The sequence below is a fragment of the Lepidochelys kempii genome, chromosome 2 (genome assembly GCF_965140285.1).
Source record: "Lepidochelys kempii isolate rLepKem1 chromosome 2, rLepKem1.hap1, whole genome shotgun sequence".
Classification (NCBI taxonomy): Eukaryota; Metazoa; Chordata; order Testudines; family Cheloniidae; genus Lepidochelys; species Lepidochelys kempii.
In genome coordinates, this window is record NC_136381.1 from 69589301 (window position 1) to 69605083 (window position 15783).

General features: G+C 46.3%; 1 protein-coding gene across 1 annotated transcript; it reads right to left on the reverse strand.

Annotated features, from left to right (window-relative positions):
- Positions 1–6680: 6680 nt before the first annotated feature.
- On the reverse strand, positions 6681–9152 carry LOC140905913 (transcription factor Sox-17-alpha-A). The gene is made up of 2 exons (XM_073329412.2): positions 8644–9152; positions 6681–7935 (listed from the first exon to the last, which is right to left on the reverse strand). The coding sequence occupies exons 1-2, from the start codon at positions 8939–8941 to the stop codon at positions 7034–7036; spliced, it is 1200 nt and encodes a 399-aa protein (XP_073185513.1). The 5' UTR covers positions 8942–9152; the 3' UTR covers positions 6681–7033.
- Between the last annotated feature and the right edge of the window lie 6631 nt (positions 9153–15783).

Sequence of the window (15783 nt, forward strand, 5' to 3'; positions counted from 1 at the left end):
ACAGCTTCTGTACTAACAGAAAGTCACTCATGACTTTAAATGGAAATACTGAAAATGACATGAATAGTTAAGGCACTAGACCAAGAGCTAGCTCTTGGTTCAGTTCCTGGCTCTGCCACTGACTCCCTGTATGGCCTTGGTAAGTCACTTAGGCCCAAACATTTAGAGAGGTGGTTAACATTAAACACCTGTGTAGTCCCATTGACTGGGAGTCCCAGCTGCACAGTACACTGTGCTAGATACTGGACAAATAGTAGGACACAGTCCCTGTCCTGAAGAGCTTTCAGTCCAAACTGACAAAAGAGAAAAGGGGTATGGGAAAGGAAGTAACATTATTTTTATGTTACAAATGGGAAACTGAGGGAAAGAGTGACCCCCCTCCCCAATCTTGCAAGCACTTAATTATTCCTGTGGTTAAAGTTAAGCTAGTATTTGTTTACAGAACTGGGGCCTCTGGTCCTGGCTCCAGCAGAATTTGCAGAAGTGTATTACATTGAGGTAGTTGATCATTTCTCCTCCTACCATTTGTCATTGTTGTTGATTTAAGCTATAAAGTCTTCAGAGCAGGGACTGTCTCTTGGTATGTGTCTGTATGATGCCTCCTACAATGAGGCTCTGATTAATGATTATTAATCATATTTATTATGGTAGTACCTAAAGACCAACCAAGAATGGGGCCCTCTTGTGCTAGGCACTGTACAAACACAAAGTAGTAGATAATCCCTGCCCCAAAGATTTTACAATCTAAATAGACTGACAGACAGGGTAGGAGTTGTGGGAATGGATAAAACATACTGTCCCGTTCCCACAACTTGCCCCAGCTTCTACTGGCTCTAACCTCCCATGCTACCCCGCCCCCATACCTATTTCCTGTGCCAGCTCCTTTGATCCCCATCCATTCCCTAGCTCCTACTGCTCCCACCCCAGCTCCTCTTTCACCTACCCTATCCTAACCTCTGCTCAGCTCTCCACCTTTCCTCACCCCATCCCCCAGTCTTACCCCAGCTACCCCTGCCCCTGTCAGGCCTGATGCTGATCTCAGATGCTGCCTCTAGACACTAGTGAAATAACAACAAATTAATAATGGTGTTTACATTACAATAGCTCCCAAAAGCTTTCAAGAGACGTATAGGAGGGCTTGGTCCCTGCCAGAAAGAGTTTACAAGCTAAGACCTTGTCTATACTAGAAACAAAGTTGCTTTGGGTGAAATTGAATTGATTTTAAATCTACCTGGTTAAATCAGTGCAAACCCCTGCTGTACAAACCAATTTAATCCTGTTTATATCAAATTAGCTTCATTCAGTAAAGTCTGTGGGAATTGTGTTCAAAGGATCAGAGCCTTTAATCCATAGCCTCTATAAAATCAGCTCACTGATTTATATAGTCCTGAAGTGAAGACAGATCTGATTTAACTGTTCTCCCTAACATGGGTCTTTGTATAGTTTAGATTGAGCCTAAATGTAAAAAAAAGGGGGCAAGTCTGCATTTAAGGCCTCATCAAGGCCTTTTTATTAAAACTAGGGAGTTTTAATAAAAATGTCCCATCGTTGCTAACACCACTATAACTACACCAGCATTAGCGACACTGGGAGCCCTGGTGCAGCTGGGTCTTCAGCTCCAGCTGCCATTTTCAGCATCAGGCTGATTTAATTGACCTGCTGCTGTAACTGGTCTGTCAGAGCCCTCTACACCCTTGTATCTGTATAATTGGACACTCTTGTTCTGCTGTGAGTACCTTTTTGGGGTGAAGTTAATAAAACCATTTCCCAGGCAACATAAATCAAACTGTAAAAAGGCTTTAGGGCTTGTGAATTTAAAGCAGAATAGCTGTTCCTGATTTGCACATGGAGCTATTCAGGAATAACTATTCCACTTTAAATTCACACCCTACCTTAATCCGAATTCATTTCTTTATGTAGACAAGATCTACTCTTGAAAATTAATTTGAAGTAAGGTAGATTGTGGATATAAATAGCTATTCTGGAATAGTTATTCTGAATAAATCCATGTGTGGACACTCTTATTCTGGAATAATCTGAGTGCCTTTTCCCTCTTTTCTTAAAAATATATTAAACTAAACCAGAACCAGGCACTCTTATTCTGGGATAAGAGAGTCCACACACAAAATTATTCCTAAATAACTTTTCTGTAATAAGTCCCTGAGTAAACATATAAGAGTGTTCACACAAGGGCTATCTGATATAACTATATTGCTTTAAATTCACACCATAGATTATACCCTCAAAACTTTCCTATGTAGACATAGATTTATAGTACAGATTTACTGAAATCTGTGCAGAACTGGGAATACACCAGCTCTAACAGGGAAATTGTAAAAAATGTCAAAACTCACATGCACTCAACTACACAGCACGGTATGTGCTTTACTGTGTCAGGTGCTGCGATTAGGCACCTCAACAAGGTAGTTTGGTATAGCTGAGTCATTACTTGGTGTGGGATTTTTAAATAGGAAGAAGCCCAACCTTAATAACCTTGGGGTTTAAGTGATCTTAATTAGGTTTAGAAATCCTAGGACAGAGTTCACACTTCGTCTAAATAAATGGATTTAAGAATCTGACTTGCTAACGTTATTGTTTAGCTGAAGACCTTTCCACACACAGACACACACGCACACCCCAAGGCTAGGTTAAGCTGATTGTTGTATCCTGGCAAGTGAAAATATGAAAACTTCAAATTGCAAGCTCTTTTTCCCGGGGCCAGGACTTGCTTCTAATCCTGATGTTAAGGCAGTGGAGAGGCCTTTGTTTTTGCTTAGGAGGGAGGGGGAGGTGGTAAGGATGAGCAGAGACTGTGTATGGTTCAAGAGAACATTTAACATAGTATTTATGTAAATTGTTCCCCCATCAGCAGCAGATCTGGTCTCTGACAGGATGGACCCAGAGAACGTGAACTAAAGCAGGACTTCAGAGTCTGCTACAAATGTGTCGCAAACGCCTTCAAAGCATGATAACAAATGCTTAAGTGATTACATGTTTCAACAAATTGTCCAGGAACATTCTTACCAATCAGAACTAAATTCACTTGGGCTATTTTCCTGGGCTTTCTATAGTCACTTTCCATACATAATCCTAGAGAACATTGTGTAACATTGTCAGAAGTGGCTACGTGATTTAGGAGCCTAATTTAAGTCTCATGTTCTGAAAGTCAAGGCAGAGGCACTGTTAGAAATGTTACCCGGAGTGCTGGGGTAGTTCACAAACGTGCTACGTTTTAAATTAACTTGTCCGAATATTCAGAGTCAACTTTGAGCTCCTAAAAGGGAGTGCTTGATTCTTACTCAAACGCGGAAGAGGAACTATATCAACTAAACCATGTATCAAATCAAACTAAAAGGCACGTCCCAAATTTCAGATGTTAAATACTCTAATCGAACTGTTGAGGAATTATCTACATACCAAAAAATATTCATAGACGCGATCTGTCAAATATGTTTGATTAGTGAATAAACGTGTTCATAAACTGTACACAGTTGCCATTCTCCCCCCCCCACACACACACACACAGTACCCCTCCCTCAAAAAAAAGAGGCGAAATGTATAGAAGAACACTCACCGGTTAAGTATTCCCAGCTCTATCATTGTTATGTAAACTATTCGCACATTTGGTCATGGACATAATTTATGTACATGACAAATTTCAAAGTTCACCCATTTTTGAACTATGTGAAAAGGGGGTGGCAATTTTACGGTGGGGGTGGAGACAAGGAAAGGGATTCAACGGATACCTCGAAAACAGCTAGAGATGTTGCTCTGACTTTGAAAAAACACAAAAACTCACCTATTTATTTCCAAGCAATTTCAGACCGAGGGACGAACCAAGACAATTTCTGCCAAAAAGGACGGGTGAAAAGTGATTAATTGAAACTATTTTCCATCCCTGGCTGTGGCCTGCATTATTAAAGGCACGGTAATTCAAACAAACAAAATACCACCGCGGTACTTTTCCAGCATATTTGAGTGGGTATCGTATATATCAGTCCTTAGAAACATTTCTCTAAAGGTGATTTTTGGTCAAATATGAACGTCTAATTTTCTCATTGAGATTGCGGGGAATTTGACTGTTTTCACTGAATTTGTCCGATTAGCTGAAATATATGTGCAGGTTGAAAGCTCTATTACAGATACATTTTTATGCTTACATTTTCAGGGGTCTCTGCATGGGATCAGGGCATCCTAATTTATGCCGATTTCTGCTCCGGCATCTGCTTGGAGAGCTGCTGGGCTGATCGCAACAGCCACGATTCTACCAACCCCAGCTGGTGCTTCAACCTTGTATTATGCCTAGCTACTGGCGAATAATATGTCCTAGTCTTGCTCTAGATAGCCAGTCCAAAATGGACTTCCTGCTAATTTCTTTACCTAACAGAAAATGTTCAGTGATATTTGGCTAAAACTGTAAGGTCCACGTAGCTCATTCAACGTAGTCACATCAAAAACTGGAATAAATAATCCCCCTCACACACACACTTTTTAATATCAACTAAGGACGTCTAATATCCTTCTGTAGCCTTTCATATGATAAAACAGATCTATGATTTTGCACGTACACAAATGGAGCAGAAAAAGATCCGGATGGCCTTTCCCAAAAGGCAGCATAGGAATAATTTGACATGCTTTGAAAATTTTACCATTTTTGGTCAAGTCATGACCCTTTTCACACACGGCCATCATCTGGAAGTGGGGCTCTAATGTTTAGAGTAAAGCAGAATGCAAGTGGATTGTAAGGAAAAGCAATGAAAAGTAAATTAATGCATCTTTTAAGTAGTATTTTCCCTTTCCCTCAAATACCACACTGATATGTTTCTGCAAAATCTCTGCTAGGCACCTAGGTAATTTAGAATATTTAAATCCAACTGCATATACAATCAAGTATTTGGAAGTATAAATTATCTAAATTGTGCCTGTAATTTCCAGGTGCAAAAAATGTAGGCAAGCAAAGGTATGGTACCATTTGAAATCTGGTCCTAATTAATTTGGTTGAACGGGCCTCCCCCTTATGATATGTACCGAATTGTTTTATTACTGGTAGGCAAACCTTATGCCCAATATCGTATTTTTTTTCAGATATTAAGACAAAATAATTATCTGTATAATTCCAAACACAACGGATCTGCTCTCAGCTAACCTGAGTGAGGAGACACAGAATGGTGTGGAATATACAGCACACATCATAGTCACACCACCACTGCACAGTGAAAAGAGCAACAGGGAATGAAGCCCATTGTTTAAAGAATCTTGAGAGTAGAACATTGTACAAAGAAAGTGAGGTTTGTGTTCTAATTCAAAAGTTGCTACGATGATGAAGTCATATGCTACATTTCATATGCTATGATACCACATAACTGCTTTCGGGCCTGATCCAGCATTCATGGATCAGGCACTGTCTGCATCAGTTTTCAGGAATCTTGCTTTCTTTCATCAACAGAAACCAAAACCTAATTAAATTGAATTTGAAAAAGGACACTATTTCATTTCACTGTCCAGATAAAAGTCAAGTTAATCATAGGATAGCTAGACCTTCCCTCTCACCCCATCTCCAAGGGCTCTGTTCTGCCCCCCGCAGTACAATACTTCACATAGTGCCATTGATTTCACTGGGAGTGAAGTGTTACTTACGATAAATAAAGGAAGCAGAAGCCTGCCCTAAAACTGAATATGAATTTATAAATCTAATGGAACCATTTGATCCACCCCTACTTCCTCTTAGTTGAAACTGTTTTCTGAAATTAAACATTTTAATCCCATATAATTATACATGTGTATTTAACAGTAACACTGGAACGACCGCACTGAAAGACTTTTCTGTCTGAAGTGGCACTGGCATATTCGCACGGTCAGACCTAAATGGAGAAGTAATGCTTCCCAATAAGAACACTAACGTCTAAATGCCTATTTTGACTTATTAAAGGAATGCTCCGTTGCAAAAATAACAGCTTCCTGAATATTTGGGAATCAGCTATGGAAAATTGAACTCTAGAAGGCCCTGATTTTCACATGCGTGTTACAGTGTGTTCACTAAAATACAGTGTCCAACTTATGCTTGGGGGGACATTGACTCCCCTCAGTCTTTTCCCATAAGTGAATCCTCTTCCACACACACTGAAGACAGGTATTCAGTCGCAGACTACATTATTTCTACGCGAGTTGGTTGCATTTGGTGATTGGCACTTTTAAAGGACGATCCTGTTCCCAATGAATTCAAACGTCTGGATGACTCATCAGATGCACAACCAAGAACTTAAATATTTTGGTGTCATCTTTCCTTTCCGCTTTAACTTGGATTTCACTACAAGCATACAGATAAAGGAGGTTCTATTAACTTTTTAAAGTTCAGTCAGACTCTTATTAGTCTCTCCAACCCAAATCCCTGAAAATTCAGATATTGATTTTTTAAGAGAAAACAATATTTTGAGGGGAGAGATATTTAGCATTTCCCCGCCATTTATTGGGAAAAAAAATTCGTTTGACTTTACCTCCGAAGACTTATATTTATGTATGATGGAGTTCTCACTGTAAAGGTTTGGAATGAAAACAGGACATTTATCAAAGTAGTTAGCTACAAAAGGGAACAATCCAGTAATTATCATATACATTAAAATAATAGTAATCGTAGAGGTAAGGGGATATAAAAATGAACAATTTTATTATTTTTCCCTTTATTTGTAAAAGTGCAAAATTAGTCTGTACAAAACCCAAATTCCATATGTATAAAATCGAACAGTCACAACATTTAAACAGCATCGTGAACTCTTCCAGGAGCTGATAAGTTACAGTCCAACTGTGCAGCTATCTGAAGTTTAAATAGTTTTAATGTTCAGTTCAGGATGAAACACCAGAATTGCACCACGTGGGGATCAGATGGAGAGCTGTCTCTCAAACCTTGAGCGGGTCTCTGTCAACTGGCAGTTCTCAAGATTCCAATAAATTACATAAATAGGAGCAAAGCACACACCCTTCTGTCCAAGGCTTCCCAGCGCCAGGGAGTCCGCCACAGTCCCCGCGACTGGGAGTCTTAGGCGTCCGGGTAAGCGCAGTAATACACAGCAGTACTTGCGTCCGAAACCACCGAGGAGATGGGCCCGTGGGCGTCCGGCGCGGGCAGGCCGGCTTCGTGGCCCTGGAAGTGGAGCCCGAGCTCGGGCTTGCAGGCGAAGTGCAGGTACTGCTCGAATTCGGTGCGATCCACGTCGCCCAGCAGGTCGTCCTGCGACAGGTGCTCCAGGGGCTCCCTGCACTGCTGCGCCTCGGGCGGCGGCGAGGGCTGGCAGGGCTGCGGCGGGAGCTGGGGAGCGCGGGCCGGGCCGGCGGGCTGGCACAGCTGCCCGTAGTAGGCGTGCAGGGGGCCCTGGCAGCCCAGCAGGCTCTGCAGGGAGCTGAGCTGGCCCAGCGGCTCGGCGCGGGGCAGGTGCCTGCGGAGCGCGGCGCTGGCCTGGCTCTCGGCGCCGTGCGCGGGGTACTCGGCCGCGGGGTAGCCGTAGGGCGCCAGCTGACACTCGTCCTGCAGGGGCGGCGTGAAGAAGGCCGGCTCGCTCTCCGCCGCGTCCAGCGGGGAGGGGTCCGGGGTCGGCAGGTTGTAGCCGTCGAAGGCGGCAGCCAGGGGCTGGCAGTCCCGGTAGTGGCCCAGCGCCGGGGGCAGCGCGCTCTGCACGGCGGGGTAGCCCTGCTCCGGGTAGGGCAGGGCCAGGCTCTCCACGCACATCCTGCTGCCCTCGCTGGCCAGCTCGGCGCCCGGCGCCTCCGCCAGCCCGTGCGGCAGGAAGCCGCTTTCCACGCGCTTCAGGCGCTTCACCTGCTTCCGCCGGCGCGGCCGGTACTTGTAGTTGGGATGGTCCTGCATGTGCTGCACCCGCAGCCGCTCCGCCTCCTCCACGAACGGCCGCTTCTCCGCCAGCGACAGCGCCTTCCAGGCCTTCCCTGCGGGGCGACACAGCGCGTCACCCTGCGGCTCTTCCCTGCGCCCCCAACCAGCCCCGGGCCGCCTCCATCCCGCCAGTGCGCTCCCCACCGGGCACCCGGCCGCCTCCGTCTCCCCTACCACCCCGGGCGCGCCCCACCAGAGCCTAGCCGCCTCCACCCTCCCAGGGCGCCCCCCCCACGCACACACCCACGCTCGGCCGCCTCCGTCTCCCCTACCACCCCGGGCGCGCCCCACCAGAGCCTAGCCGCCTCCACCCCCCCAGGGCGCCCCCCCCACGCACACACCCACGCTCGGCCGCCTCCGTCTCCCCTACCACCCCGGGCGCGCCCCCCACCCCCAGGCCCCCAGGGCGCCCCACACCCGCCACCTGGCCCCGCCTCTCCTCCGCACCCAACTCCCGTGCGCCCCGCACACAACCCCCGGCTTCTCCACTGCCCCCACCCGCAGCCTCCAGCTCCCCTCGCTAACCCAGGCCCCGGGCAAGAGGCATTGGCAATTTCTCCCGTACCCTCTGCCCGCAGCGCGCCAGCCCGGGCCCCGCAGCCGCCGCGCCCTCGGGGCAGGTACCCGCAGCACTCGGTAACGTGCCCGGCCCGCCGCTCGCAGCCTGCTGGGACCGCCCAGGGCGTCCCAGCGCCGGGCCGGTGGGAGGGGAAAAGCCCCCCTGGCCCGGCTCAGGTGCCGGGTCACGAGCGGACACTCACCCAGCATCTTGCTGAGCTCCGCGTTGTGCAGGTCCGGGTTCTGCTGCGCCAGCCGCTTGCGCTCGTCCTTGGCCCACACCATGAAGGCGTTCATGGGCCGGCGGATGCGGGACTCGCTTTTGGCCCGGCTGCTCGCAGCCCCCGCCGGGGCCGCCTCACTCTTCACCTTGGCGTCTGCGAGGGGGCTCAGGGACTCTGCCCACTGGCAGGGACCCAGGGCCGGCATCATGATGGGGAGCGAGCACCTTGCCTGCGTCTGGTCGTCGCTGCTGGCGTATCCCGCATCGGGGCTGCTCATCTCGGGGGAGCCGGAGCCACCGGGAGGAGCCGGGCTGAAGCGGACCCGCCTCCGACCCCTCCCCGGGCACAGCTGGGAGGAAAAGGACCGTCTGCTCCGAGCAGCGCCCTCTCCCCTGGCTCGGCTGGGGCAGCAGGGACAGCGCCGCTGGCAGGCTGGGCGCGCGGGGCCTGGGCGCGGGTTCGCCGCTGGTCGAAGCAGGGTCTGGGGTGGGGGGTGGGGGGCACCCGGCTCACTGCTGGCAGCTGTCAGAGCGCGGCCCTATTTACCCGGAGCCGCGGCCAATGGCGGGGCGGGGGCGGGGTCTGGGCTGGGAAGGTGACAGGGGGCTCGAGGCTCCGAGCGGGGAATGGAAGAGTCCCAGCCCCGCCCTTTCCAGCTACTCTTTACCTGGGCAGGTTACAAGACAGACAGCGCCGGGCGGCGACCCATTTTTCCGGGATTCAGATCAGAATGCGCGGGGAAAGAGCTCCTATGGGTATGCTCTATATATTGTGACAAATCCCCTTTTAAGGATATGTAAACTCATTTGTAATATAGTTGAATATATCCCGGTAATGAGTATTATGTTGGTGATGACTTGAACTGGGGCCAGACAAGAGCAGCACCTATTGGCTACGCATTGTACAAGCACTGAAGCCTAAGCAGTCCCCAAGAGCTTGTAATATATAAATAGTCAAGACAGAGAAATATTAGGAAAAGCAGAACCGTCAATAGGATGGCACAAGCTTCATGTTGGTCCCACAGGTTTTTAATTTGTAGGTCGGGTTTGGCTGGGAGGGGATTAGCTAAATCATTAGCAATACCTGATACCTCTTTTCTCTAACTTTCATAACTAGCATAGAAATATCCAGCTTAGTAGCCTCGAGAAGGAACATCTTTCACACGTAGGTTAAAGGGGCATCTCAATACTTTGCATCCAATGAATAGCGCATTAAATACCCTCACATCAACGTTTCCTTCTTGTAATCCGTACAAACAATAGATTTTCAGTGATGTGTTTCCAATGTATACAACCTGGACGTGGTAATACAACGCTCAGTACTTGTGTTGACCTTTACAAACAATCTTTTCACCTCAGATGCTTTGGGTATTTAGAATTATGGTGAACATACCATGCTCGTAACATGAATATATGAGGTAAACAACTGTTAAGTAAATATACGTAGCTGGGTATTTTGCAAACATAAACATAAAATCAGATCACATAGCGATACATGCATTATATTTTATATATACATATATATTTACATATTAGATTGTGTCTTCATGTGGCATACAAGGTAATCAAAATTACAACTTCTTATAAAGGTCTCAGGTTAATGTTTGCATTGTTATATGGCGCTATTAAATGCATGAATGCTTATCTTAGAACAGCGCCGAGCTTTAAACATAAGATCAAAGAGGCTTATTTGGTTAAGGACACCTTTGTTTGGACAACAGCTACAGGCAAATAATCTAACACTACATGAATCCTCTCCTGGATTCATGAATGAACTCAGCCTCGCCTTTAATGAAATCCAGCATTTTATTTCATGTTTCTTGTAAAATTGGAATCTATTCCTTTAAAATTGAAATATGTCCTAGAGATTTAAGAAGCAATATCTTGAGATGCACTACTGTGACCCAAGTAACTAACTTTAGTGATTGGAAGCCTTTTGTGTCCCCTTTTCTAAAGCCATAGAAATGCTTAGATTTCTCCTGTGTCTTTTATAAATTCGTGTGTTCAAATCCTAGTGTTAGGACGTTGTGTATTTCGTACAGAAAACGGCATTTATCCCTGTCGCAAAGATTCCAACCCGCTAGCAAAGGGCTAGTTTCAGTAACATCCTTAAAAAGAAAAAAAAACCACATTTTGGGATTTTCCCCATGTGAATGTTTGCTAGAGCGGAGAAAGTTTGGGAACAGAACACACAAAACTGAGAATTATCAAGGGCAAGAATTTAAATGTATCTTTGTCTCTTTGGCTTGTGTGGCAGATGCTACACAAATCGTTACGAAAATAAGCTGCTTTTTATAAATAGCCGCAAACTGTCCCAGTACCAAAATAATATTTCCACAACATTATATATTTAAAATTAGCTTTAAAATAAATTCAACAATATAGTTATTTTAATTTTGCCTGCAAAAATGCATTATTCTAGTATAATTGATTACAACAATCAGAAACGCCAATTAGAATTAATTTTTCATGGGTTCAAATACAAATTATATTGAGCTAACCCCGGTTCTCTCTCCTTAAGCCTTTCTCCCTTCGTGTTCTTTCTTTTTTCTTTTTTTTAAATATGGTCATCATCCAAGATTTTTTACATATATATTTGTGGCTGTGGCTTTAATTTCGTGCCCAGTCTGGATGTTCTGTTGACACTGGACCCCTCAGAGTCCTCGGCTAGGGGTTTAGTAGTTTCTCAGCAATGAGTCACATATTAGTGGATTACTGGGAAAAATATCTTTTATCTGAATTTAATTAACGCGACGGGAAAATTTACATCCCTTTTATTGCACCTTGGTGCATATTCGAAGTAAGAGGGGGAAATCAAGATAACTTAAAATTAAAAGAGAAAGCGAACTATTAGCTCCCAACTGATCTGCTGCTGATTGTTTTTCAAGGGCTGATTTAAAACCTATTGGAGTGAATAGACTTCCATTGACTTCGGATCAATCCCCCGCTGCATTGGGGCCCAGTCCTTATGATTTAGCTCAGACACAATTCCTACCTTCTGCAAGATCTGACCCCTGGACGAGGGTACATTCAAGCAGTCCTTTTCAAATTCAAGGACAGCGCAAGTACTTTTGGGAACATCCAACTTGAAGAGGAAGAAATGCTGCGGAGCAAACATTTTAATAGCTCTGCAAATTTAGTGAACGACTATACATAAAATTCACGCCAGCGTTTATGCAATTTCTGCAATTCCTGTGCTGCAATTTCTAGCATTGGAGAAAACGTCTTTTCATATAATGAACATGAGGTTATGAAAGAAGCAAACCGCCGCTGACTTTGTTTGGGAGCTTTGTGCAGTTTCTACAGCTCGTTGATCTGGGATCAAAGGGAATATAAGGCGTGTTTTGAACCCAAGCCGAGAAAGTAAAAGCCTGCTGATCTGTATGGAAAATTTGGCAGCGTGTGACCCTTCCAGAGCGTCTGGTGTCATGGTGTTTGGATAGATGACCCACCCTCCCCCTGTTCTGTTTCACCGTGTGCATGCTTTATTCCCGAATTCCAAGCCAGCCTATTTACACCAAAGCATCCTGACGGTTGAGACTGAATTGAATTAGAACGCATCAAGTTGTGCCCACTGCTAAACTTCGTTTTCCTTAGGAGTTACTAAAGCAGCCTGTACTTGGGACATGTGTATCCAAAAACCTTCACCCTCACACGAACCGGGGACGGCAGGGGGGGTGTCATTCGTTAACTTTCCCAACCTAACAATGCCACTGAGAGTGCAGCTTTCTGATTTATTGACCTTTTAAACTTGCGAATCTAAAAGTGTGTGTGAGGTAACGAACTGGAGGGATTCTTCAACAAAGATGTGTTTCTATTTCAGTTCCATTACAAAAAGTGGTGTTGGAAGTGGTGCTCCCAGCGTTATCAGAGTCGACCACAAATGCCACATGAAAAGCAGCAAACATCCGGAGGGTTTCCTGCAAATCGCGCTGTTTCTCAAGACAAGAACTTTGTGTGCGTGTGTGTGTGTTTAAAAGGAACAATCGTGCACCTCGGGACAGCACTTACAGTCGACGCTCCCAGCAATCCAAGTAACACTGCCTGAAAATACTGCGAGGCAGAGAAATGCCATTTTGGGGTTGTCAAGTTAGAAATATAAGAGGGGGACGACATACGAATGTTAAAATGGTAAAATCAAAGCGACAACCATTTGTTCTTTGCCAACCAATGAATAAAGCGGGATGAATGATTAATTTTAAAGTATATTCCCCAGCAGTTGTGTGTGTGTTTCAGCCGGTTGGTGTAATCTCTCTCTGTCTTTCACACACCACGCTGTCTCGCTCACACTCACACACACACGGAGCCAGGAGCTGTCTGTCCATGTCTGTGTATCGCTTCCAGAAGGAACGCAGGGCTTGGCCGTTTGTATGAATAGACAATAGGTCGGCGAACAAGCTAAAACAATAACGTCCTTGCACACATACAAGTTTGTTGGGTGTGGGTTTTTCCCCTTTTCTTTCTAAAAGAAAGAAACCGCCTCCCCTTCGGGTGGGGAAGGAAGGGCCTTTGCAGAGGGGAGCAGGGCACGGGTCCGCGGCGGGACTGCCTACCCCGAGGTACACGCACTTTCCCACCCCAGGAAGGACTGGGCTGGCCCCCAGGTACACTCATCAACCTGCATGTTTACAGTCCTGCACGGTCCGCCCGATGCCAAGGGCTCTCGGAAAGCGGCTCTGCTGGAGCTCCGGGCCAGACAAGCCCCGAGCCTGGCTGATCGCGAGTCGGGCGGGGGGCTCCATAACGCGGCCCAGCGGGGACATCCACCCCCCGCCGCCAGAGATCACAGAGCCGCGGGCAGGCGCGGCTGGGAGAGGGACGTGCTCAGGCCAGGGAGGCTGAGGCGGTCTCGTCCCTCCGGGCGCCCCCGGCTCCCCGCTTCCGGGCCGGCCTGGGCGCTGCAGCCCGCTCCCGTGGGGCTGGGAAGGCGGAAATGCGCGTTCCCGCTCCTCCGGCGGCTTGACGCTCCCTGCCCGGCCCTCGCCGTGGGGCTGCCGGGCCCTTCCCAACCCAGCCCCAGGCGGCGCTGCGCGGCCCCCTTTCCCTCAGCGCGTCCCGGAGGAGCCGGGGGCTCGGCTCCGGACCCCTCTCACACGGGGGTCCCCACTCCTCTTGCCTTCACTCAAGCCGCTCCCGATGGACGCCGCTGGAAGTGCGGATCGGGCTCCTCCAGGGCGAGGCACTGAGGAGTGGCCACCCACCCTAGCTGCAGCTCCGCCAGCCCCGAAGCCAGGCTGAGCCTTCCCAAGGCCGGAGCCAGCCCAGAGGGGAGCTGCGCCCTTCTTCTGCCGCCCACGCTGCGGCTCCCAGCCTGCCTGCCAGCGGGCAGCTCTCCTGCCTTCCAGCTTTCAAATAAGCTACCCTCAGCCTGGCCAGTTCGCTGCTGTTACCAACTGGCAAGTTACAACCACCCACCCTGGACCAGATTTCTATTGCGATTACTGCGGTGTAAATACAGAGAAATTCCACTGACTTCAGGTGGGTTCCTCTGGATTTACACCAGCCCCTCGGTGCTACCATCTCTGCCAAATCCAGTCACCCATTAGCCAAGCGTATGTGTCCCACTGGATTTGGTGCTGATCCACAGAGAAGAATATAATAACCTCCTTCCTCCTCGTGGTAGCATTACACTCCTTCTCTGGTAAAGGCAAGGAGCCGATCTGGGTGGGAAGTGATTTTCTGGAAAGCTATTCTGATCAGTTGAAGTCCAATCTTGGGTATTCTGGGAGACTCCATGTACCAAAGAGCTTCTCCCTTTTTCTCTGCGGATTTGATAACTTTATAGTCAATCAATTTTTATGTTTAAAATGAGGGGCTTTTGAAGAAGGAGGCTGATGGAAATGGCTAGGTCCAGGCATATGAAGCAATTCTAAAGCAGAGATAGGACAAAAGAGAGAATTTTCCCCTCTGAGATCTGAGGTACATTTTTCAAGTGCCTAAACAACTTAGCCTAAAGTTCCACTTTCAAAGTAACTTAAGTGCCTAGATTAATGAAAGTTTTAGGTGCTTTTGAAAGTTTTACCCCAAATCAATTATATTTAAAGCCAAGGTATACGTTATATTTGGAGCCAAGGTAGTGCTATGTAAGTCATTGTCAAAATTGTAATTAACTTAATTGTGGGCCCGATCAGGCCCAGAAATAGCAACTCCAAGTTGGTGACAGATACATCTAGTCCCAAGGCTCATCCTTCATTTTATTCTTAAATGTACCAGTTAGCTCATTCTTATTCAATCTGAATACATTTTGTAAACTTTCCTTTACCACTGCTGTCCCACTGTCCTTCAATTTGGGAATTGGTCTTTGAGAGACTGAAAGGTAATGGAAGATTTGGGGCCCATGCAGAATGTTACCATCAATCAAGTTATATTTTTAAATGCATTTCTGCTTCTGAAAATTAGATTTCACACCCAAACACACACTAAAAATGATTGTCAAAATGAACGTATGTCTTAATTTATTAGCCAACCCAAGTTTCACTTAAACAAAGCTGTGAAAGTTAGCGGTTTCAAAAATTATTATTCTTAATATATCATACAAGTCATAGGCTATTGTGTATAATACAGTAAATAAATACAATTTTTAAAACACAACTCCAAAAAACAGTCACAATTTTTAAAAACAAATGAAAAGCCACAAGATTAACCCTCCCCTAGAATTTTACACCCTATAAAAATTAGTTTAATACCCCCCACACATATGGCCATATTCTGCTTGTTCTTACACCAGTATAAATCTGATGCCAGTGGAGCTACTCCAGATTTATGCAACTGTACCTACAATCAGAATCTAGCCCATGTACTAAACGTTTTCAGTTAACAAATTGTTTAGTTTATGGCTTAAAGAAATGCAATTCAAATAACTTTGTGAAAGTGAAAAGTCGATCCGGATTCCATTGATAAAGTATATAGTCTAAGATCTATGCTATCAAAGAGGAAACTAAATTCACTCAAAAGTCACAAGAATTAATGTTCAACAAAGTTCACTGCAAGGTCTGCTGTACTATTGATAATCCTATACTGTACATTTATCACTGCTTTCTTCGGCAGACAGTGACACTTTTGCAATATATATTAAGTCCTCTCTGCTGTGTCAAAATGAAATTTTCATCTAATAGACAGG

Excerpts from the sequence above, each read along its gene's own strand:
- LOC140905913 (XM_073329412.2), bottom strand. The coding sequence starts at position 8,941 with ATGAGCAGCCCCGATGCGGGATACGCCAGCAGCGACGACCAGACGCAG. Across the intron at positions 7,936-8,643 it reads GGAGCTCAGCAAGATGCTGG|GGAAGGCCTGGAAGGCGCTG; the intron begins GTGAGTGTCCGC and ends GTCGCCCCGCAG.